Source organism: Malaclemys terrapin, chromosome 11 (assembly GCF_027887155.1).
Source record: "Malaclemys terrapin pileata isolate rMalTer1 chromosome 11, rMalTer1.hap1, whole genome shotgun sequence".
Classification (NCBI taxonomy): Eukaryota; Metazoa; Chordata; order Testudines; family Emydidae; genus Malaclemys; species Malaclemys terrapin.
In genome coordinates this window covers 38,776,586-38,799,923 of record NC_071515.1, presented here as the reverse complement: position 1 = coordinate 38,799,923, position 23,338 = coordinate 38,776,586, and the positions used below count along the sequence as shown (strand labels likewise).

At 41.9% G+C, this 23,338-nt stretch overlaps 1 protein-coding gene across 2 annotated transcripts in view; it reads right to left on the bottom strand.

The window, feature by feature from the left end:
• CHN1 (chimerin 1) overlaps positions 1-21,794 on the bottom strand; it is a 159,322-nt gene extending 137,528 nt beyond the window's left edge. The window contains exon 1 of one of the 2 annotated variants that reach the window (XM_054043793.1): positions 21,526-21,794. In XM_054043793.1, the coding sequence (XP_053899768.1) occupies positions 21,526-21,544 (19 nt within the window). In that variant the 5' untranslated portion in view covers positions 21,545-21,794. The remainder of the gene's footprint in view (positions 1-21,525) is intronic. The other variant, XM_054043794.1, reaches the window with a different exon arrangement.
• Positions 21,795-23,338: the final 1,544 nt, after the last annotated feature.

The window sequence follows — 23,338 nt, the reverse complement described above, 5'->3', positions numbered from 1 at the left end:
GTTCCCCCCAAACCTTCCAATTGACCTGGACTGTGGGTTCTTCCAGAGGGGAAGGCCTCTGGGCTGTTCCCCAACCCACATGGTGAATCTCTGAGGCAAGAAAATTTGCCAATAAGCGCAGGACCCACCAAGATAGAGGAGGAACTTTGTCACACCACGTAATTGGCAAGGGCAGAATATGCACACCGGGAAAGGAGTACGTGAAGAAAACTTGATGCATCCTCTCCAGGCCAGAGGACAATTTTGCCCTCCTTAATAAGGAAGAATTCCTTTCATAATGTGATGGAACTGAGGAAGGAATTGAACAAAAATACCACAGGTCATTGGAAGTCAAATAGCCAAGAAGTGATAGGCTGACAGTGAAATCTGAAAAACATGCTAGCACTGAGAGAATGGACTCCAGTTAGAGGCAGCTATTTATGAGAAATTCATATATAGATCACAAAACAGTACAAGAACATTTCAGGTTCTTGGACACATAAATAGCTAATTCTAACATTTAAGCATAGAATTTCCTTTGTTCTTTTCCTTCTTTCTTCCTTTAGTTGCATGTTCTTTTTATCTCTTTAGATAAAGCTTGTCTAATTTATTCACCCATGTAATGGTTACCATGGAACTCTATGTGCCTTCAGAAAAATATTAGATTTACAAGCAGAAAAGGGCAAAGGTTTTTCCTTGCCTATTATGTGTATGTACACTATTGTCAAGAACCAGAGACAGTGGGCCACCAAGGACAACCATGCAACAGGATAATGGGGCACTTCTATGTTAATGCTGATAACCTCTGCATGAACAAGTACTCCCTTGAGAAGAAAGACCTTGCATTTGAGGCATCACTATTATTTCAGAAGGCACATTCACTAGAAGAGCACACTTGTTTCAAGGTGGGCTTCAGAAATACAACAGCATTAACATTTCAGGTTATAGATTGGCTTTACTCTGGCAACATTCCTATTAGCACATCAATGATTGGGTATTTAGACCTAAATTTTCAAAACTGACTAGTAAGTTTGGGTGCCTCAATTTTTGGGTGATCAGCTAGACACACATTAAAGGGACATGATTTTTCAGAGGGTGATCACGCCCAAAATTGAATCACACAGTCTCTAGTCTCTTTTGAAAAGTAGAACAGAACAGATCTTCATTGGAGAGTAGTGGCTAGAAGGATTATGACAAATCGCCATGGCCAGTTTAGGTGTATGCCATTTTTTCAGAAACAATTTATAGAACACTCCCCTTCAGCCTCGAGGGTCTGTTGGTTAGCATCTCCAAGATGTTCATGGGATGTTCTCAAGAAGTTACCTGACCTATTATAAAACAGCAAGCATTTATTTAATGATGACATTCTCAAACCAAGAAGACAGCCAAGTCAAACAGGATATTTCATTTCTTCTCTCTTTTTAGAGTAAGTGTGCCAACAGTATCTCAAAGATGAAACTCAACCCACCAGAAAATGTTTTCAATTGCAGCCAGGCAGGGGTGAGCAGCCAGGGCCTCTAAATTCCCAGACAAAAAAAAGTAAGTTAATTAAAGATTGTACACAGGAAACATTAATAAAGCAAAGAGGTCTATGGCCTCTACTTTCAAGACAGACAGGAAAAAAGTTAATCTCTGGCTTGTGTGAATAGTATGTGATCTCTTAGCAATACTGGGAGAACTTATAAGTTAAAATAAGGTATCCTGTCTGAATGAGGTCATAGATGGAGACAGGGTCTTGGCACAAAGGGTAATAAGCATAGCATGAAGACCTGCCTAAACCAAGAAAGATCATCAGCTCTCCAGCAGGGAGTCTGTTGATCATACTCCAGCCAATTCTGGAACCAAGAGGTTTAAGAAGTTCATTTCAGCCTAGCTTATGCTTGGCTAACAAAAATGAAAATCTTTTTTAATTTTCCTGACATCCATTTTTTTCCAAGGAGCAAGGATCTCTCTGGCATTAGGTATCTCTACCTTCATCGCTCTTCACAGGGGCACATGAAATGAAGAGAGAAATGGTCCTTTGACTCAGTAATACCAGATCTTTGCCTTCCAATAGTGCAGAAATGGCAAATTAATTCTGTGAGAAACACAGGGTAAGAACCTTAAGATTATTCTTTTGTATATTCCCGTTTATCTCAGAAATTACTATATGGCTTTGTTAATTACGACACTTCCATTTTATTTAGAATTTGAAATACATTAGACACATTCTTAATACAAAATTAGCGTTGGTATTTTAATTCATGAAAGCAAGTATATTAAGCATTGTGGTCCCTGTTGGCACTTGCAGTAATTGTTATCACTACAGTGACTGCGGTACCATGGTATCTCCTTTTCTATAGGAAAGTATCTTGGGTTCTGCAGGTATGTAGGGCAGTGAATATTGAGTTTATAATGGTGTCCACAAGTATAACCAGTATGTATAATGTCACGGTGTTGTAGTTGCTCAGGAGTTATAGCTAAATTTTCTGGATTTACTTCAATTAGTAGCTAATTCTTAACATTGCTTTAACATAGTTTTTTTTAACAATTTCCTTGTTTTAAAAAAAAATAGGCACAAAGGCAGGGAGATCATACATTTAAAAAGCTTGCTGAAGCATCAACACAACTCCTCAAGTATCCAGGTCCCCTAGATAAACCAAGAAGAGCCTCAAAGCAACAAGCTTCTCAGTGCATCTCCAAACAGAAGCAAATATTTGTTTGAACATTCCACATACCAGTCATGCATTCATTTTAATGTCTAAATATTGAACAGCAAGAGTAACTGTGAATACACATATTAGACGTGCATGGAAGGCTAAATTGTTCTGCTCCAGTAAAAGAGCAGGGAGAGGCAGGATGCAGAGAGGCTACAACTGAGACATCTCACTCCTGTGCCTGCAAAACACACCTCTACAGCAGACCGTGGGGGTTGGGAGGGCATTTCTGGTATAAGCTGGCCAGTAAGTATATGACTGTCCTGCTCCACCAACCATACTGTTACATACACACGCATGTTGTAGGGGAGAGGACAAGCTCTTGTTAGCCACTAGCAGTCTGCACGGTTTGTTTCCCTAAAGCCTTGGCTGAAGCATGTCCATCTACTGAGCTCAAGTCTTTCCAGAAAGTCCAATAGCAGGCACCTCATCCCAGCAGTGATGGGAGGAAGTAGAGAAGGAGGGAGAGGAAGAAGAGGAAAGAAAGATTCGTGCCCTCATCTCCAATTCTGCAGTTTTGCATCCCTTATACAGTTGGCTGCCTGCTCATAGCTGCAGGGGGAGGATATGGTCAGCTATGACTCTCTCCCACATTCAAACTCTTTTGCCTCCAGTCTGGGCCCTAGTTAGCAACACTCTGCACTTGTACAGCATCTTTTATAAATACTGTACCTGTACATCTATGCCAGACTTGGACTTTTACAATTAAACCATGTTGCAGTTATCTGAGCAATAAACTAAAACCAGCTGAATGGATTCTCGTCAAATGTCTCATAGAAATTCACATGTGCGATGAGCATAAGGATATAATGCAATTTTGGGAAAGTTATGAGCCAGTAAAAACAGGATTGTAAATTAAAAGTGGCCTTCCAGCTGTAACATGGCACTAAATCATATATACTGCACATTATGTTTTTAGAGGGATCAAAACTCAGTTATTTGTCTTCAGTGGCATAGTTTATATCTTCACAAGTGTACCCTAGTTATTACTTTTCTGAACAAATGTTGTTAGCTTTCTACAATGGAATACTGCGGTAAAAACGAGTAACAGAAACCAATGGTGAGGTAAACGCATGAAGGCTAACAGGGCTAGTTCCATTTCCCAACTAATCTGCACAAGCAGTTACACTGCTTGAAAGAGAAAAGAAACAGCTTTTACATACACTAAAGAAATGAGGTGGCTTAAGGAAGGCTATACATTACATAATTGAATCAAGCTTTAGGGGAAAAAAATAACATTACTCCAATCTCAGCTTCTATACAGGCCTGATCCAAGACCAGTGATTTCAATGGAAAGCCTTCCACTGGATTTAAGGTGGATCCTGAGGGGTGGTGAATGTGTTCAACTCCCACCAAAGAAAACTGGAGAGGCGGCATACAGCTCCTCCTAGGGTCAGGCTACGATTACTATTTGTCCAGTGAATAATGGAGAGAGGAAATCTCTAATACTTTCTGACTTACCACAATTGGCATCGCAACAAATGAATTCACCTTGTACATTAATAGATCAGATTGCAGTAGTTTATTTCCATATTTTCATTTCTTGATTTCAGCAAGACAAAGGGAACAGAGAATCAAGCTATGACCAGCTATTTTGTAGATGTTGATGCTTTCCCTTCCCAACACTAGATACATAATGACAGCTGATTACAGGAGTATTTGATATGTGGAAAAAATGGTTGAAATATTTATTATATCAAGAAATTACTAAAGAGTCTCAGTATCACAAAATTTAGAATTAATTTTATTTCCAGTCTAGTAAGAACTGGATTTTATGGAGATTAGGGTCCTCTCTCCCCCCGCTATGCAGTTGCAATGAAAACACTGCACATAAAAACACAGCTGTCCAACTATTTTTAAATATATTTTCTAAATCTCTAAAAATCATTTTTAAAAATGGCTGCTGAAAGTGTAAAAGTACATTTGAAACACAAAGGTAAAAAGATGAGAAGTGCCATCTTGTGGACATTTGATGTAAATAGAATTTAATCTTGCTCAGTTTACAGCACTGGAGGATTTGCAATGGTTGTACAGCAGAAGAGCAATTTAAAAATTTATCCAATTTGTGCTTTACTGCTAATGCATCTACAGAGCATTCAGCAGTGGCTAGGTCATAAGCAGCAGTCTAAGCATACCTAATATATCAAACACAGCTGTGCCTGTTACACTCCTCTGCCTTCTTCCCCCACATGTTTTCATATGCTTAGACTGCAAGTTCTTTGGGGGCAGGGACAGTCTTTACTACAATGTTCAGCACAAAGGGGTCCCAAACCCATACCTGAGGCCTCAGAATGTTACCTCAATACAAATAAAATTCAGGCTTAATACCCTCAACCAAAAGCAGATTGTATTATAGTACTGAACAGAGCTAGGGCTCCACTGTGATAGGGTCCGTACAACTACAACTAGCAAAAGGATGGTCCCCGCTTCAAAGAGTTTACAATCTAAGTAAAATATAAGAGACAACAGATAGATGCAGGGAGGAGGAGCACAAAGTAACAATCACAGCAGGTCAGAAACCAGAATTTCTGTCTGAGGGAAATTCTGAATTTAAAAAAAAAGTTTTGAATTGGAACAAAAAGCCAAAATTTCCACTATGAAAAACATTCTGAAAACATTTATCTGAAATCATCCCTGCTCAGAGACCTCACTTATTTCTTGTTTCTTTTGTTCCATTCCCCCTGGGCTTGGGGTGGAAGAAGCAGGCAGTTTGTCACTAGGTGTGCTTATCTGACTTACTGTCAACTTCACCAGCAACTTCATCAAGTGGTCAGAGTCTGAAAAGGTTTATGAGAAGACAAGATACTTTTTTTTTTAATTAATACAACCAACTGGGAAGTTGGAACAGGTCCTGAAAATTGAGACACATTCTGGACACAGTCTGAAGTAGGACTGAAGAAGAAATACAAAGTAATATGTTATAATGTTGTTTTAGACTACTAAAAAAGAAAAACTTTCAAACATTCCCAAAATGTAATCCCACCAACCACAGCTAACCATGAGTGTGGTTATAGTATTGTCCTCACCTGCAGAGGAAGATTTTCCCCATTGGGCACTGGTAGCAGCTTGGTTTCTCCTGTTCTCCGCCTGCACCACGTGGCTCGGCCCTGCTCTGGTCACAAGCCACGACATAGCCTTGCTCTGGGTCCTAAACGCTCCAATGGGAGCTGCAAGGGCGGTTCCTGCGGATGGGGCAGCGTGCAGAGCCGCCTGGCTGCTCCTCTGCACAGGAGCCGGAGAAGGGACATACCACTGCTTCCGGGAGCCGCTTGAGGTAAGTGCCGCTCGGAGCCTGCACCCCTAAGCCTCTCCCCACGCCCCAACCCCGATCCTCCTCCCACTCTCCAAACCCCTCGATCTCAGCCCGGAGCACCCTCCTGCACCCCAAACCTCTCATCCCAGCCCCACCCCAGAGCCCGCACCCCAGCTGGAACCAGCACCTCTTCCCGCACCCCTGATCCACCTCCCGCCCTCTCCCCCACAGTCCCAGCCCAGAGCCCCCTCCTACAGCCCAAACTCCTCATCCCCAGCCCCACCATAGAGCCTGCACTCCCTCCTGCACCCCAACCCCAATTTTGTGAGCATTCATGGCCCGCCATACAATTTCTATTCCCCGATGTGGCCCTCGGGCCAGAAAGTTTGCCCACCCCTGGACTAGATGATCTAATGGTCTCTTCTGGCCTTACACTCTATAGATTTAACTGCAAGGTAGCTAAAGGGAGCTTGTCTCTACTAGGATTTTGCAGCAAGATAGCTATTGTGTATTAGTTATCACACTCTAAAACCCTCACTTTATTAGCAGTGAAGCACTTTATTAGCCTAAATTGCCGGGAGATTATTAGGAGCATATCTGATTTCTGCCTCCTACTACAAATGGGGTTTTCCGTTTCTAAAATATTCATCAAAAATACAAGCCACGACTTATATGAAAATAGTGGTTTGCACTGATACTTTCACTGTCCAGAACTGACACAATGATACCTCTACTCATGCTATGGCCAGGAAGGACACATTCCCAAGTGACATACTTTTGGCCTGTAATATGACCTGGTTACCATACCATTAAGGATATAACCCGGAGAAGTAATCAGATTACTCTACTGTTCTCCATGACGACGGAAGGGAAAGTTAGCCTGATGGCCATGCTTTTATTTCTAAATTTCAGTTTACTTTCTTTTTAATCAGACACCTGAATCTTCAGCCACTGAGATTTTTCCCCTGTCATTTTGCAAATTTAAGTCTTCACATTTTTTACATATAACCTATTAAAAATTCACCATAATGACAGATTAATCTGAGATCAGCTAGAAGAGCCCTAATCTACTGAATAATGTAGGTTCTTTTAAGTTACCCTATGGTTTATGAATATAAAGTTCATTATCATTTTACACTTAATGCACCACAGTGTTGTGGCGATTCCGGTTCTACTAACTAAATAAAAGGGGAAGCAATATATTAATTCCTTTCACCAGACTGAGGGCTAGTCTACACCTCCACGAGGGCATAGCTACCAGTGCTGGTAGCTCTCTCATTCAAACACCATCTCATTCAAATCCATCATCATTCAGGTGCACTGTCTACACTGGTGCTTTACAGCGCTGAAACTTGCTGCTCTCAGGGGTGTGTTTTTTCACATTCCTGAGCGAGAAAGTTGCAGTGCTGTAAATTGCCAGTGTAGACAAGCCCTTAGTGATGATGGATTTGAGTGAGATGGTGTTTTACAGGTCACCTTAACAATAGCTACCCCAGGTTCACAATTTTCTAAATCTCTTTCCCCACAGCTAGTTTCTCTGTTGCACTAGCAAAGAGCTGTTCTACTTGCAAAAACTACACACAGAGAGAAAGGAGCCGGTAGAGGCACTCTGGTCAGTGTAAAAACCGTGCTCTGGGGCCTCTTGCATCACAGAAGCTTGTAGTCAGACTAATGCAATAGACAAATGATTGTTTGGAAGCCAGGGTACCAGCTCTGAAGTGCTTTGGAGAGTGAGGGTTTCTCAGTCTCTCCAGCTGACTGTGGTTCTTTCTGTACATTTGTGAACGAGAAGAGAGCTCCTCCTGGCTGGGGAACACTAGGAACAGCACTTAGGAGGAAAAGTGGGAGACAGAGATCTGTCCCTGCACAGAAGGAAAGGCAGAGCTAGAGGAAAGACTCAGCATGATTGACACTTGAATTCAACCTGCAAGTCTCCCTCCTAAGTAACTTCCACTTTTTTTTTTTAAAGTTGAATTCACCTTGTTTCTTTTCCTCTCCATTTTCAAGTAATTTTTCCCTCTATTGTCAGTTGAAAGACAGACTGGTCTGAGTAATGAGAACTTAGATTTTATTTCCTTTTTTAAAATAAGGAAGCATGGCGCGAGAATCGTGGTAGAGTTTTGAACAGAAAATTTTATATGATCATTATTACATTCCAGTAGCACCTGCACACACTACATGAGGCTGGGACCCACTGCACTAGGCACTGTACAAACCCATGGTAAGATGCAGTCGTTGCCCTGAAAAGCTTACAATCTAAAGAGAAAAGACGAACACCCCCAGCGCCAACACAACACTTTTCATCGATAGATCTCAAAGCACTTTAAAAGGAGGTCCGATTCATTAGCTTTGTTTTACAGGAAACTGAAATACAGAGAGGGGAAATGACTTGGCAAAGGTCACTCAGCAGGCTAGGGCATTCTCCTGACTACCAGTCCTAGTCAGTCTAATAATTCACTAGAAATACAACCTCTCCATACAAAAGAATTCATTCTGCATTTTAAACTCCGTTTTTGATCCTTATAAATAGCTCCTTCACAACTGCAGTCAGCAGCATGGGCTGTGCTTCAGAAACACATACAAAACTGCAGCACCTGGTGGATCAAAAACATGGGTTGAAATGAAAGTCCTCTGGCATATCTACATGATTGAATAAAACTTTCTGGAACATTCCTGCAACAATGACGTGGACAAAGGTGTCAGGGAAAAGAAGTAGCCATGCTTTGCATCAGGGTCCCCTGCAGAGCCACCAGATTGCTATGCAGAAACAGGGTGCAAAGTTAATACAGCTCCAAACAGTATTATCTCCTGTCAGCCCCCTCTGAGGTTGCTGCTGCACGCTCATGGGGGAAGGGAGGAACAAGACAATAGAAGCATAGTGTACTTTACATCCTACAGACCAAGTCTGACACCAGAAGAGTCAACAAACCCTTAGAAAAATGCTCTTCAGGCTTCTCTATGGAACCCTATGGTTCCGAGAGAAAGAGAGAGAGAGAGAGAGAGAGAGACCAGTGCCTAAGGCATTGGAGCGGGACTCAGGAGACCTGGATTCTATTCCCAGCTCTGCCCCAGCCCGCTGGGCAATGTTAGGCAAGTCATTTTTCCTCTCTGTTACCCAGTTTCCCCAACTGTAAAATGGGTATAATGAGATCTACGATGAAAAGCTCTGAGCTAGCTGTTATGGTCAGTTTTTTGAAATACCTGAGTGCAGAATAGAGGGTTCTGCAAAGGGTTTTCTCCAGTGTTTTCACCCTACTTTATATAAAGTGCAATATATGGAAAAACAGTGGTAAGTTAGTCTCTGACTTCTTCTGTTTAATATAGTTTCCAAGTTTGATTTGGGGGCTTTTTATAACCTGTAGTATTAATAAATATTACAAATAGAGGTACTCTGATGTACATTGGTTAGCTTGCCACACTGGGGACTCATAGCCCTTAACAATTCTGCTTTACAGTTTGGTCAGGACTGGACCACTGTGTTGGCAACTTTCTTAGTTATACTTAGGATATCAGTGTGCAGACTGAAATGCTTTCAACATCCCACTGGCAGTCATATTAAAGCAATGTTACAACTAAATTCATATGCTGGGGTTACCAGAAAGGGAAGTACAGACCCTCAGAGTAGCCTTTGGAATTCTGTACCTATAAAAGCTAACAGACAGGAAGGTTTATTCTACCTGGTGCCAACAAAAATACCAGCGTTTAAAATAAAGTCTTTTCCCCCCTCACTGCTGTTAAAGACTCCTGGTAGTACTTTTAAGGGTTCCAATATGAAATCTACTAAAGCAATCTCAAAGTATCTCTGACTCTCCATATTAGAAACTTATAGTTCATTAATATTTTTCATTTCCTTATTTTTTTCAGTAGTAATTTTCATTTGGACAGTTATCTTTCTCTCTCTAATAGTTGTTGCACCAGCGAGGGTCTTCTTCATGAAGTAAATAACCAACATAATTCTTTACATATCATTTGGGCTGAAATTGAACTGTATTTTTCCTCTGTATTTTATTTATTTATTTATTTAAATAACACTCATTGCAACATTTTAGTTCCCCCCAGATCGGATTCTTTCAAAACATAAATGTTGCTTTTAATTAGAAAAAAAATGCTCAATTTTACTTCAAGATAGATGACTGCTGCTATTAAAAAAGGACACTCAAAGGGTTATTGTCATAATCATAAAAAGATGTAACTATTCCCTGGTAACCTGAAAGTGAAATCAGTTAAATGAGATTCCTTGCTCAGGTTATACTTCCTCCATTACATGGACACTTGTTTTACTGTAGAGTTGCTTATGAGCTGCAAACTTTAATTTTTTTCCTCTCAGGAAGGAAGATTGATCTTTGCAATAAACCATTAAATAGTGAGTTAGGTCTATGGATTCTATAAACATAGAAGAAAAATCTGGAAGATCAAATTTTGGGCCTAACAAATAATGCCTGTTGACTTTTTACAAAGACTCTTGACTGCACTCTCATCAGATATAGTCTGATATCGAGGAGACCTGCTTATACCCTGCCAGGTGAGAATCAGAGATGTAAACCTTAGATTATGCTGCAGTAAGAATCCTATGCTTATTACTACTCCCTATTCTGGATCTCTCCATGCTCCCTGCACCATAGGAATTATCCTGGTAACCCTCTTCCATTGCTCCAGCACTGGGCAGAGGGTTCTTTTGCTATATTTTTAAATTAGTGAGCCATTTGGGTGATGGGGTACTCCTGTGTCCAAATGATGAATGGGCTATGTATGTTTAATTGACCCCTGATGTACCAATAGTCAGAAGTGGGAATCCAATACAGGCAATCAAGGTATTTAGCAGGAGAAGTTAATTGCCTTCACTTTTGAAGTTGGAAATTCCCATTAATAAGTTACCCTGGGGCAGCCACTTCCTGATAAAAGACCCCGTTTTTTAAAACTGTTTGCTGGGGAAGGTCACCTAGCACAGTCACTGACAAGGAAGGAAGCAGGAAGGAGAGAGGGAAAGAAACTGAAGGAGAAAGGGAGCAAGGTAAGGAAAAGATTGTCAGTAAGAAGGAAGCCATGGGCTTCTCTGGCTTGCAAGGCAATAAAAGAGAATTGATAAAGGGAAGAGAAGAAAATGGACAGGAAAATAAAGGGAAAGGACAAAAGCAAACAAAAGATTGAAAGAAAAATGACACAGCTGCCACCCCTTCAGGATCAGTGACTTAATTTACACATCTTCTTACATTTTATTGGTTCCCCACACAATGTCCCCCAGCTCGAGCTAATTTGGGGCAGAGGTGAAAGGGCATTCTGCACGGTGACATTCAATGCTGCCAGGCACGGAGGCATTTTCATCATTTGTGTTAATCACCAAACAAAGGTGCTGATCCCACAAAGTGCTCTACACAAACAGACCCATGCATCTTTACAGAACCTCATTGTTGGTGATAGGCGTCATGCTGGTGCCCAGAACTGCTTGTGGGATCAAGGCCAAGCCTGCTGCTACTAGGGCAATCTGCTACAGGGATACAGAGCTTGCTATGGGCTGAGGCCAGAGGGTGCAGTGTTCCAATTCCTTGCCCCCTAGTCCCCAGAATGTGGATTTGCTTACATGAAAGATGAGACCATGTCATCTCATGTCATATCAGTGTTTGCTTATAGTGAAATAAAATCCTAACTAAGGGTTCTGACCAGTCCAAGCTGTCACCTCAGCTCCAGAGCTCTCAGACACTATGCAGACCTCCCTGACTGAGACTCTACTGTACTTTCCACTCTGATGTGGACAACCCCCACCCAGGACTGGAATCTGCAACGCTGCCCCACTATACTGCCATATATAGCAACTGAACTCTTGGGGATGACACTGAGATGAATTACTGTTAACTTGGCTGAACATAAAATACAAGCTGCCATATCACTCTCTTTTCATCAGTCATCTTGTAACTGCCAGGGTGGGTGGGTGAGGCCCGGAGGAGCTACAGCCAGAAGCCTCCAGGGGTTTTTAATTTTGACTGTTTTAACACACCAAAGCTAACCACATCTTTAGTTTATTTTTTCAGTGAGTTTACAGCTCTTTTCCTTGCAAAGACAGCCTTGAAAAATGCAAACTCTCCAGAGGATTAAACTTTGTTAGTTGTTTTTTCTAAAAATCACAAGGTACGTACAGCCCTTCCTGCAACTAGCTCTTAAAACCTGTGAAATACTCATCTGTGGATCCCTTGATTTTTAATTAGACACCAGATCAGTTTCTCACTACATGTGGGAATTCCTTCTGCTCTTCCAATAGCTGCACAACTGCATTCCTGGCTAGCAGTTGGCTAGTGGCAGCTAGCGGCAGCTAACTCAGCCAGTCTGCTGAGCAGTCAATATGGTCTATGGCCACAAGGTGGAGCAGCTAAGACTAACCTGACATGGAGAGCAAAGAAAACTTTAACAATGCCTTTTTGGAAAAAATGATGTGTCTATGGACTTGTTTTGGGGCTAATGAGTGTCATAAGTTATGCGTGTATATGTCAATGTATACTCTTCAAAAAGCGTTGTGCTGGGTTTATATTTGAGCTTATTACTGAAGACAGTATTTATTTTAAGTCAGAGTTAAAGCCGTTGGTGTTGTGATGAAAGAAGTATTCTCTGTGCTTGATTAGAATGTATCTGCATATCATCGTGCAGGCAGTGGAAACTTTTAGGTTCGTAACAAGACATTTTCTTGCTTTTAAATGTTTTATTTTTGTAGGTTAAATGGAATTTCTCAGGTTTCTATTTTATATAGTTTTTATTTCATGTAAGAGGTTTTTTTAAAAATTAAAAAAAAATGATACAACGGAGTTGCTAGATTATTGAATAAGAGGAGTGAATGGTGCTAGTCAAGCTCCCTTTGCTCATTTTGCTTTGCTTTGCTCTGGTCCTGTGGAACCCGGCTTCATTCAGTGTGCACCTGACAAGATATACATGTTCACTAGGGGTGGGATTTTCAGAAGCATTCCGCATTGGCTTAACTCTGCTCTCACTGAACTCAATGGGAGCTTTATTATTGATTTCAGGGGCAGAGCAGTTAGGCCAGCACTGAGGGCTTGTCTACACTGGCAATTTACAGCGCAGCAACTTTCTTGCTCAAGGGTGTGAAAAAACACCCCCTTGAGCGCAGCAAGTTTCAGCGCTGTAAAGCACCAGTGGAAACAGTGCCCCAGCGCTGGGAGTCGTGCCCCTCGTGGAGGTGGTTTTTTAGAGCGCTGGGAGAGCTCTCTCCCAGTGATCTTCCGCGACTACACAAGCCACGTTAAAGCGCTGCCACAGCAGCGCTTTAGTGTTGCCAGTGTAGGCTAGCCCTGAGTGTTTTTGAAAATTCCACCCCATGCAGCTAAGTTAGCCATACATGCATGTGCAGCACAGCCTACTTCCAGGCCAGAACGGACCATCATGATCATCTAGTCTGACCTCCTGCACATTGTAAGCCATAGAAACTAAACCCACCCACTCCTGTAATAGACCCATAACCTTTGGTTTAGTTACTCAAGTCCTCATATCATGATTAACGACTTCAATCCACTCTAGTTTAAATCAGCAAATGACATACGCCCTATGCTGCAGAGGAAGGCTAAAACTCCCCAGGGTCTCAGGAATACATTTTCCCCTGGTCAGATTGGCTAACACCGAATATGGCAATCAGTTGGGCCCTGAGTGTGTCGGCAAGAACCACAAGCCAGACAGCTGGGGAAAAATTGATTGTAGTAACAGTAATGGAAGGGGAACGTCCACTACTGGATTTGGATTCATCACTTCTTGCTCCACCCTCTGGTTCATCTTCAGGTATTTCACCTGCTACCTGGTAGGACAACAATGGTCCTCTACAGCATCGAGCACACACAAACTGGACTCAACAAATAATGTTATTAAGTCTCTCTACAGTGACCTCCATCACTGAATTCAATTCTAAAACCTCTCTTTATTAACTACCTGTACACATTATTGAACCAATCTCATCAATCTTCATCAGGTAATCCTGAACTCCGACTGCCACTTCAAAGATTCTTCTCCAATATTTAAAGTGAAGTCCTGAATTATTTTTAGCTACTGTATTAAACCAAAATTTTAAGAATGCTAAATTGAGAAGCCATGACTGCATTTTTTTAAAATCCTCATTTATAAAGTGTTCAGTGCTCCAAATTTATGATCAATTGATACCACTGTATCAGTTAAGAGATCTGTTTTATTTTCTAAGTTCCTAAGCAGGTGTTTCCCTTTTGATTTTTTTCAGAGATTGCACTGGCAGCAAAATCCCTTCAAGGTTACTGTCCTTATTTGCTTCATTAGATTCTATAAATTAGAGAAGAGTAGCACAGCATCTGAGAGAAAAGAATCTTCTGATTCTCAGTATTGGGACTCACTTTCCATCCCAAGCCCCAGCTACTGAGGCTGTAGAGAAGAATACTCCCAAGTTTTGCTTTCATAACACTCTTTATTTGTGTTTTAGGAAGCATTTTCATTATTAGCCGTTTTAAAAAATTAAATATCGACGTTGTCTATCCTAGAAACATTGCCCTGATGTAACTCAATAGATTATAAATCAATTTAAACCAGTGAAAACCATCATGCAAATGGCCTTTAACCATTCAAACATTGTTTAAATCAGTTTAGCTTGTGTCAGAAATTTACCAATTTAACCCTTCCTTAAAATAGCTTAGGTTAAATAGGTTTAAGTGCATCTACCTTATAGATTTGTGCCAGTTTAATTAGATTGCTTTAAAATCTATTTACACTGGTGCAACACTTCTAGTATAGACAAGGCCTTAGTGCAATGAGGATAATGGTATTTACTCACCTTTGCAAAATGCTTTGAGATTCTTGGACAAGTATTACTACAAAAAAGAGACCAATTTGGATTGCAACATACTCTGTTTTCCTCCTTCATGCATCCCTACATGAAGCCCTTCTTCATCTTTCTTCCAGTGATCTTTCATGGGGAAGACATACTATTTAGACTATATCTACACTGACAATTGAACGACAAAACTTTTGTCTTTCAGAGGTGTTAAACCCCCACCCCCGAAAGAAAAAAGTTTTGCTGCAACAAGTGCCAGTGTGAACAGCACTGCTCGTTGGGGGTAGAAGTTTTTTTGTCAGCAGGAGAGCCGACAAACAGCGGTTATACTACACAACTTTTAACGGCACAGCTGTAAAATTCAGTCTATTGAACTAGGGTTGGCAAGTAGTATAATATTTGGATTTCAATGGTCTTTGGACACCCTAGTCAAAGGACAAATATTGCATTTGATTTTGTTTCCCCACCACTCTTTCTCCTTATAATGGCATCATTGTTAATTCCTTTTCATCTGATATCTTTCCCAATTCTCTATAATCTGTCCTTGTCCAGCCTCATTTTAAATAACCCTTCTGGGCACTTTAAACACGGCTCAATCTCTCATGTCATTTATCGGTAGGCACGCTTGAGATGCTCATGACCATAGAATGTGAGCATTTCACAAGATAAAAGGTGCATCACTTGATCCCTTTTATTTCTTAATCACTCAAGAGATTTTATCCACCACATTGTTCATGACTAGTGTGACGGTTTATGCCCCTAGGATCAAGGCAGCGTGGCCTAGTGGCCAGAATCTATAGAGCCACCCGTAGGCGTAGGGCAGCATGACCTAGCGGCCAGAGTCTATAGAGCTGCCCTTAGGTGCAGGGCAGCGCGGCCTAGTGGCCAGAGTCGATAGCTTTGCCCTTAGGTGCAGGACAGTGTGGCCTAACAGCCAGAGTCTATAGGGATGGGGCGCCCACCAAGGAGTGTGGCGGCCCTGATGGGGGGGGCCCAGGCCCCAACCCAGGGCGTAGCAACTTGCCACTGACTCAGCAGGAGGGTCCTACTGAAACAAGCTGAGGTTTCCCGGGTGGGAGGTACCACTCCGTCACCTTCCCTGGGTCACTTCCTACCAGAGTCCGCGTTGGGGTCTCCCATGAGACTTCGAATTCTCCATGGTCAGCTGGGCCGGTTGTCTCCTGTGGCTCCTCCAGTCACCGGAGTTCAAGCAGGCCCAGGGAAGCTCTGATTCCCGGCGCCGTCAGAGGCTGTGCCTGGCCCTCTGCAGGAGCTTCCCAGACAGGTCTTTCCCTTGTGGCCTCCAGCCCAGAATGAACTGTGCTTCCTCCCTTTATACTGCTAGAGCATCTGTAGCATGCCCAGTCCCGCCGGGGAGGCGGGACTTCTGCTGTCAATAATATGGGCTTAACCCTGTTTGGGCTAGTGCGGGGTAAGCAGATCCAGTCACAAACAGCAAGAACACGAGTACAAGTATGAATCATATTTGCAAATATCTTCATGCTAGAAGAGCTCTCATGGCCAATTAGAATCATTTTCTTTTATTCGCACAAGAGAGCTGATGAGCCATTATGAAAAGTACACAAATTCATAAAAAAATCAAGGGAAATTTGCAATCATTGAAATAGACAGAATATAAAAGCGTATTATTTTCAAAGTACAATCATTGCTTCCTTTAAATGAAGCTTAAGTCATCCAATCAGAGAACTGAAACCATACCAGGGGCAGTGGGCGACTAGTAACATGCAGTAAATAGCAGATCATGAATAGCAAATATGTATACTGATCAGTTCATGAAAGTTTACGCTAACTTTTTGTTGAACAGTAGAACAAACAGCTAACAAATTCCTAAAACTCACCAACTGTTGGGAGGTAATTAACACATGAAAGTAATGAATTAATCAGATCTATTATTTTCAACAAATAATTCAGGCAGATCTCTATTTTTCACCCAACAAACGTTGTGACAGACTTTCAATCCTCTTTCACTGTGGCGTTAGCATAGTAACTGAGAGCTCTCTTCCAGTAGTCAACAACCTACATGTTCTCTTTGACCTGAGCGCAGCCTCTCTGCTGGCAGCCCCTCCCCATCTGGAAAAGCCATCCTGTATCCCTTCCACTCCACAGTCTATCAAATCTCCCACCTTCCCCAGGAAGGCCTGCAGAAATGGACAGGCCCTGGCAGCATTCAAACTAGGCAACTGTGACTTGAGCACCTCAGATGATCATGACTGCCATTGTATGGGCATAAGGAGAGAGGTATTTTCTAGGGTAACCAACATCCAAATAATTAACGTTTTAAAGGCCAAAAGCAACACAATAAACTGCAAAGGGAAACAAAGAAGAAGCCAAGCAGATCATGGAGCAGAAGGTTAACACTGCTTAACATGCAGGCAGCCATGTTCTGCTCCAGCTGAACTTTCCAAGTGGTCTTCAGGTGCAGCTCCCATCAAGCACATTATAGTAATTACATTACATTACAATGTGGTGACAAAGACATGGAGGGAGGAAGGTACATGTCAGGGCACTCCCCACTTGGCAAGTGAAAATGGGGACAAAGCTTGGTCACCACTCCTATCTATTCCTATCCCTAGAAGCTACATATCTTTCTTAACCTTCAACACACTTGAGATAAATGAAGGGGGGAGGGTAGCTCCCTTTTATGGATACCCAGCCAGCCAGTAGCTATAAAATCCCTCTTAGTAGCTGTTCTCTAATTCTTCTACCTGTAAAGTGTTCAAAAGTCTCACTGCTATGCATAGGTAAAAGGAAGTGAGCGGGCACTTGGCCGAAAGAGCCAGTGGGAAGGTTAGAACTTTTTAAAATTAAAAAACAACTCTCCTTTTGTTTGTCTGTCTGTTGTTGTTCTCCCGGGGAAAGGTGGACAAGGCAGAGCTATGCTGTAAGAAGATGGGCCAGGTATGAAAAAATCATCAGTATCATACCTAGAAACTACTCATGTAAAACCCCAGATATGAAAGAAGATCAGGAAATGTCTAGGAAGAAGGGATTAGGTTTATCCCTTTTATTTCTTTATGGCTTGTGGATTCCTCTCTGCTAACCCCAGGTGCTTTTGTTTTGTTTGTAACCTTTAAGCTTGACCTCAAGAAAGCTATTCTGTGTGCTTAATCCTTGTAGTTCCTCTTTTAAAATCTAGCAATAGCCTGAGTTCCCAGGTGTAGTTTCTCTTTTTTTTATTAATAAAATTTACCTTTTTAAAGAACAGAATTGGATTTGTGTCTTCAGAGGTTTGTGCACATGTTTAATTAGCTGGTAGCAACAGCTGATTTCCTCTCTCCCCCCCCCCCCACTTTCTCAGCTTGTGTGTGTGTGTGTGTGTGTGTGTGTGTGTGTGTGTGTGTGTGAGTGAGTGAGTGAGAGAGAGAGAGAGCGAGCGAGCGAGCTTGAGGGTACCCACAGGAAGGAATTCCCAAATGCGTCTTCCTGGGCTCTCAAAGGGGTTCTGCAATTGGGTGGTGGCCGCATCTACCAATATCAGGTCAGAGAAAAGCTGTAAACTTGGGAGTTTAATACAAGCCTGGAGTGGCCAGTATTAATTTTTAGAATCCTTGCGGGCTCCCATCTTCTGCATTCGAAGTGCCAGAGTAGGGAATTAGCCTTGACAACATTAGATGCCCTTGCCACCATAGTCTGCTGTCCCAGTTCCCTGTACCCCATCTAAGCAATCATTAGATAATACAATCTTAAAAGTGGAGAGAGGGAACATTATAACTAAATCTTCCTAAACATACACACCTTCCAGCTGGCATTGGAAAGGATCTAGCAGACTTGGTGGATTTCCCCCTAAACTGATATAGCTGTTTATTTCTAATTTTTGCATGCTGTGTAGCACACAATGAACTACACACTGGCATACATAGCCCCAGACTGAATGTGTGATATACTGATACTGCATTAGAAGAAATGCACTAATGAGATTACTGCATATTTGAATGTGTAAATCCACAATTAAACATCTCTCTACAAGGGAAAATTATATTGGAATAAGCTAAGGTGTGAATTTCAACTGGTATAACTGTGTGTATGGACACTTCTATTCCAGCTTAAGAGGCCCTTTTCAGTTTAGTTTATGTTGCTTTTGAAGTCGTTTAAGCTAAACCAATAAAAGCCACTTTTTATTCCGGAATAAGATCATCAACACAGGGAATTATACCAGTATAACTGTATTGGTTTAATTATACCAGTACAATTGGTAAAACTTTCCCCTGTCAACAAACCCTTAGTCTTCTTCTCCTTTTTGCATAATTTAAAACAAGCCCAACTTTTTTTGTACTCTAATATAATGTATGTGAGAGAGAGATAATGTATTTCATTCACAGTACAATCAACAGGGTTCTTTAAATAGTCAGAAAGAAACAACATGAAAGGTGAATGCAAAAAAAAGTGAATAAAAGTTGTTTGAGATTTACATGAACAAATTCAAAGTTCTGTGTCTCACAACAACTATATTGCAGCCACACTGCACATATTTTGTGCATTTATCTACATTTTCACTCACATCCCTGCATTAACAATTGCCAGCAATGAAGAAGAACTTTATTTGTTTTCCATTCCTCAGAGGAATCATTTGTATTTATTACCATCTATTGGGCTGATTCGTAATTTTATTGTGATTTTTTTATTCCCCATTTTGTGCTTTTTAAAGGGGTGAAGTCAATGAAGATATGACAAGTTACACCAGCTAAGGATCTGCAGGAGTCTTCAACTGGTGCAAGATATTATTAAAAACTAGACACAACAGAATGCACTGAGGACAGAGTAGAAGTCCTCACGTTACATTTCTTCATTCTTGTTAGTCTAAATGGCACTGGTCCATCCAAAAAACTCATGATAGAGGAACTTGACCTTTTCTATGTACTATCAAGTCTATTTATTTTGTAATTTACATTGTTATTTAAAAAAAGAGCAGCAGCATCACATCTAGTACATAAAATACATACATGAAATAAAACAAGAAGAGAAGGGAAAAACCAACTTGTAGATGACTAAGAAGTGCTTTTTTGTTATTGTTAACTTCAGTATTTGTTTTGGTTATTTGTAATTAATTATACAGTCAGATTATGACTGTGATGGAACTACCTGTATAACTTCTCACCAATATAAGTAAAAGGTTCATAATGTAGCTCTATTTTCTGCACAGTGTAAAAGTTGTTTGATTTTATTAATGTTTATGAATAACTGTGACACTTGTCTAGTACTGTTTGTCTAGTACAACTGCCATCTCTTTCTCTGTTAGGTAAATTACCTAATGATATAATTTAATATATACAATAATATTAGCATATAAACATCAAATTGCTATTTGGTCTCTATATCCTGCATTGGCAAAGGAGTGGACTTCAGCCCGAAACCTGCAACTGGCACCGAGTAAGACCCCTGCGCCCACACTGAGGCCCCCTGAAGTCAGTGGGACTCTGCATAGGCACAGGTGTCCACCACAAGGCCTCAGCGGCAATATCAGGACCTACTGTTTGTTCCATTTTCAGCTGTTTTGGTTTACAATCTTGGGCATCCTAAAAGATTGAAACAGGAAATATAAATTCAAATGACAACACTGTAGCTAAATACAATACCAGCTAGACTTCAGCTGACGAGAACTGTTCAGTACACATGCTGCATTTGGTCTTCAGGGGGTACAATATACTACAATAATTATAATCAGAAAGAGTGAAGAATCAAGTCTGATACTTATAAGACTTTGCACTAACCTCAGAGTCATAAATCGAAACAAATTATTTACACAAGGAGTAAAAAAAACATTAGAAACACACTTCACATAAATGGTAATTATGTAAAATTACTTACTGGAAAGCACTTCTGAATTAAGAGGCATCCATGAGTTGTTTATGAGAGCAATGAAATTGGTTCCAATTAATATTATGTTAATATTAATCATATTAATTTTTGCTTCCTTTGTATTGCTGGTTTTAGCATAATTAGGTAAATGGACTTTGTGCCGCCCAATACCTTTTTAATTGCAAAATAAGTAACATGCACAATAAAGCTTAACAATCTTATTTAAGAGAAACCACATGTTCAACAGTTAAAATTGTAGTCTTTAAATTTTGTTTTCCAACACATTGTCTAATGTTATAAAAAGACTCAAAGCCAACATTCATAACCTCTAGATACTGTATTTTTTCTTGAATTTGTATTATTAAATATAATTATAGAAACACATCTAATTGTTATGGGCAATTAAGCACTATACAGAGCTATTCCCAGAAGAACAGGGGTTGTCTCATTAGCTAATTCATCATTTTGCTGTACAATTCCTCTTGCCAGTAGAGCACTTTTTAAAGCAGCATAACTTTTATTTATATTACCATTCAAATATACTTTCAGTGCAATGTCCATGGCATTGAGCTATCTCAGTAGCTAGTCTTGCGCACAGCACAGTAGTAAAAGCTTTTGGGCTATAAAGAACTAACTGGGGGGAGGGTATTTTTCTTTTGCAAAACCATCAACTTTATAGTAATAATAAGGTGATGTGTAACTAGAGGGCTCATGCCTGAGAATATCTGTAGCCTAATACTGCAGTGCCCAATAACTGTAGCTAGCTATTACTTTACAAGCCTGAAATTAACAGAAGGAGCACACGCCCATAGGCTCTGCCTTGGGAAACAATGGGAGAGACCAGCCTTATCTTGCTAGCCATCATCCCTGTATAAGGAACGTCAGACAGCCCAGGATTATTGTATAGCCACAGACATACCCCCACCCACTCTGCTTTCTCCTGGGAGCAGGATGAGCCAGTCGGAGCCCTACGTGTAAAGACGGGTTTTACTTACCAAACAAGGTTAGGGCCATTGTAAAGGTGCGCCAAGTCGCAGGATCACGTCAAGGCTGGTCAGACAGCACGGAATGGGCATTGGCCCAGGAGCTCTCCCATCAGCTGGGCGCAGAGGGGCAGGCAGAAAACCCTGCAATAAAAGTTAGACACAGTGTTGTCAGAAGCCCAGCAGGGAAAGCCACTTGCGGCTGCGATGCGCACAGGAGACAGTGGGGAGTTACAACCCAAGGGGGGCTGCTGAGCTAGTTCTCCCTGGCTCAGAAGCCAGGAGTGCAGCGCAGAGAAAGGGGCAGCGAGCAGCCGCAGCAGCTGTTGCCTCAGTGATGAATGCATGGCTATGATAGACAGTGCCAGCCCGTACTCACTCTCCGCCCCCCCACCCACTCACTCACACTGCAGCCTTCAGGCTCCGGGAGCCATCTTGCTTCACCACATGACCGGCTTCTCCTTCTCCTGCCTCCCAGACCAGTCTGCGGATGACTGCGTGAGTTCCCATAGCAACAGGGAATTCATGTGCCACCCCATCCCCAGCCTCCAAGCAGGCCCTGCTAGCCTGAGCTCAGGGACGGGGGGCACACAGCACCGACCCACTTGTGGCTGGGCCCTGGGGAGGGAAGCAGGCAGGCAGGCACTGATTGATTTTGGGGGGCAGGAAACAAACCTGGAAAATCTCCCCTCTCCCAAACTCTGCCCTTTGGCTCTGAGCATGCAGCAGCTGCAGGCAGGGAATACATCTCTCACCTCCCCCAGCTGTGCATCGCTCAGCTCCCTATGGCTCCAAAGCTTGTCTCTCTCGCCAACGGAAGTTGGTCCAATAAAAGGGGTTCTCTCACCCACCTTTTCTTTCTCAACTTTGCAGTGTCAAACAGAGCTAGGGCGACTAAACTGCCAGTGTGAAAACAGGGGACAACTGAGGCACCAGCAGGGGCAGGGAGCAGCAGAGGATGGTTACGGTGTTAGGGAGGTATGCACAGGGTGTGAGCAGCTGTGGGGGAAGAGGAAGACTCAGGCTAGGGGCCTGGGAAGGGCAGGGTGGTGACAAGTCCCAGGGTCTGGTTCAGGGTGGTTTTTAAGGTGCATATATATACTCAGCCAGCCTGTTTCAGTTTTACTGGCTCAAGTGGACAGAGGCTGCAGGTTTCTAGAAACCCTGGGAGAAAACACCTGTTTGGGTAATATTGAAAGGCACACTAGATCAGGTCTCAAAACCTGGGATATTCCTAGCTCTCTGGGATATTGCAGCCCTGATATAATGCAATTTACCTCAGCCCCTTTCACACCACAAAATTTTTGCAACAAAATCTGTGAGGAAGGAAAACAATTAGATAATAGCCATATTCCATTTTAACTTGGTTTTATTTTAATTTTAAGAGTAAAGGAGAAAAAACCGCCATGTGGAATGACAGTGAGTTTGCCTCCCATGAAGTACTGGCACAAAAGTGATCAAGTGTAAATAAAGTGACCTAGGATCCAGCTAGGGAGACTGGTAAGAGCATACAGGGTGTAGGACTATGGGGGTTTGCAGAGAACATGCTGCTCTGGTCATTTTGGATTGCTGTTCTGGTAAGTATGGGAGTCCTTGTGAACTACAGAAGTGCTTGATCCAGAGGGATAGCTTAGTGGTTTGAGCATTGGCCTACTAAACCCAGTCATGGAGAGGGCCATTTAGGGAACTAGGGTAAAAATCTGTCTGGGGATTGGTCCTGCTTTGAGCAGGGGGTTGGACTAGATGACCTCCTGAGGTCCCTTCCAACCCTGATATTCTATGATTCCAGCCTTAGGCCTGATCCTGATCCTGCAGGGAGTTACAC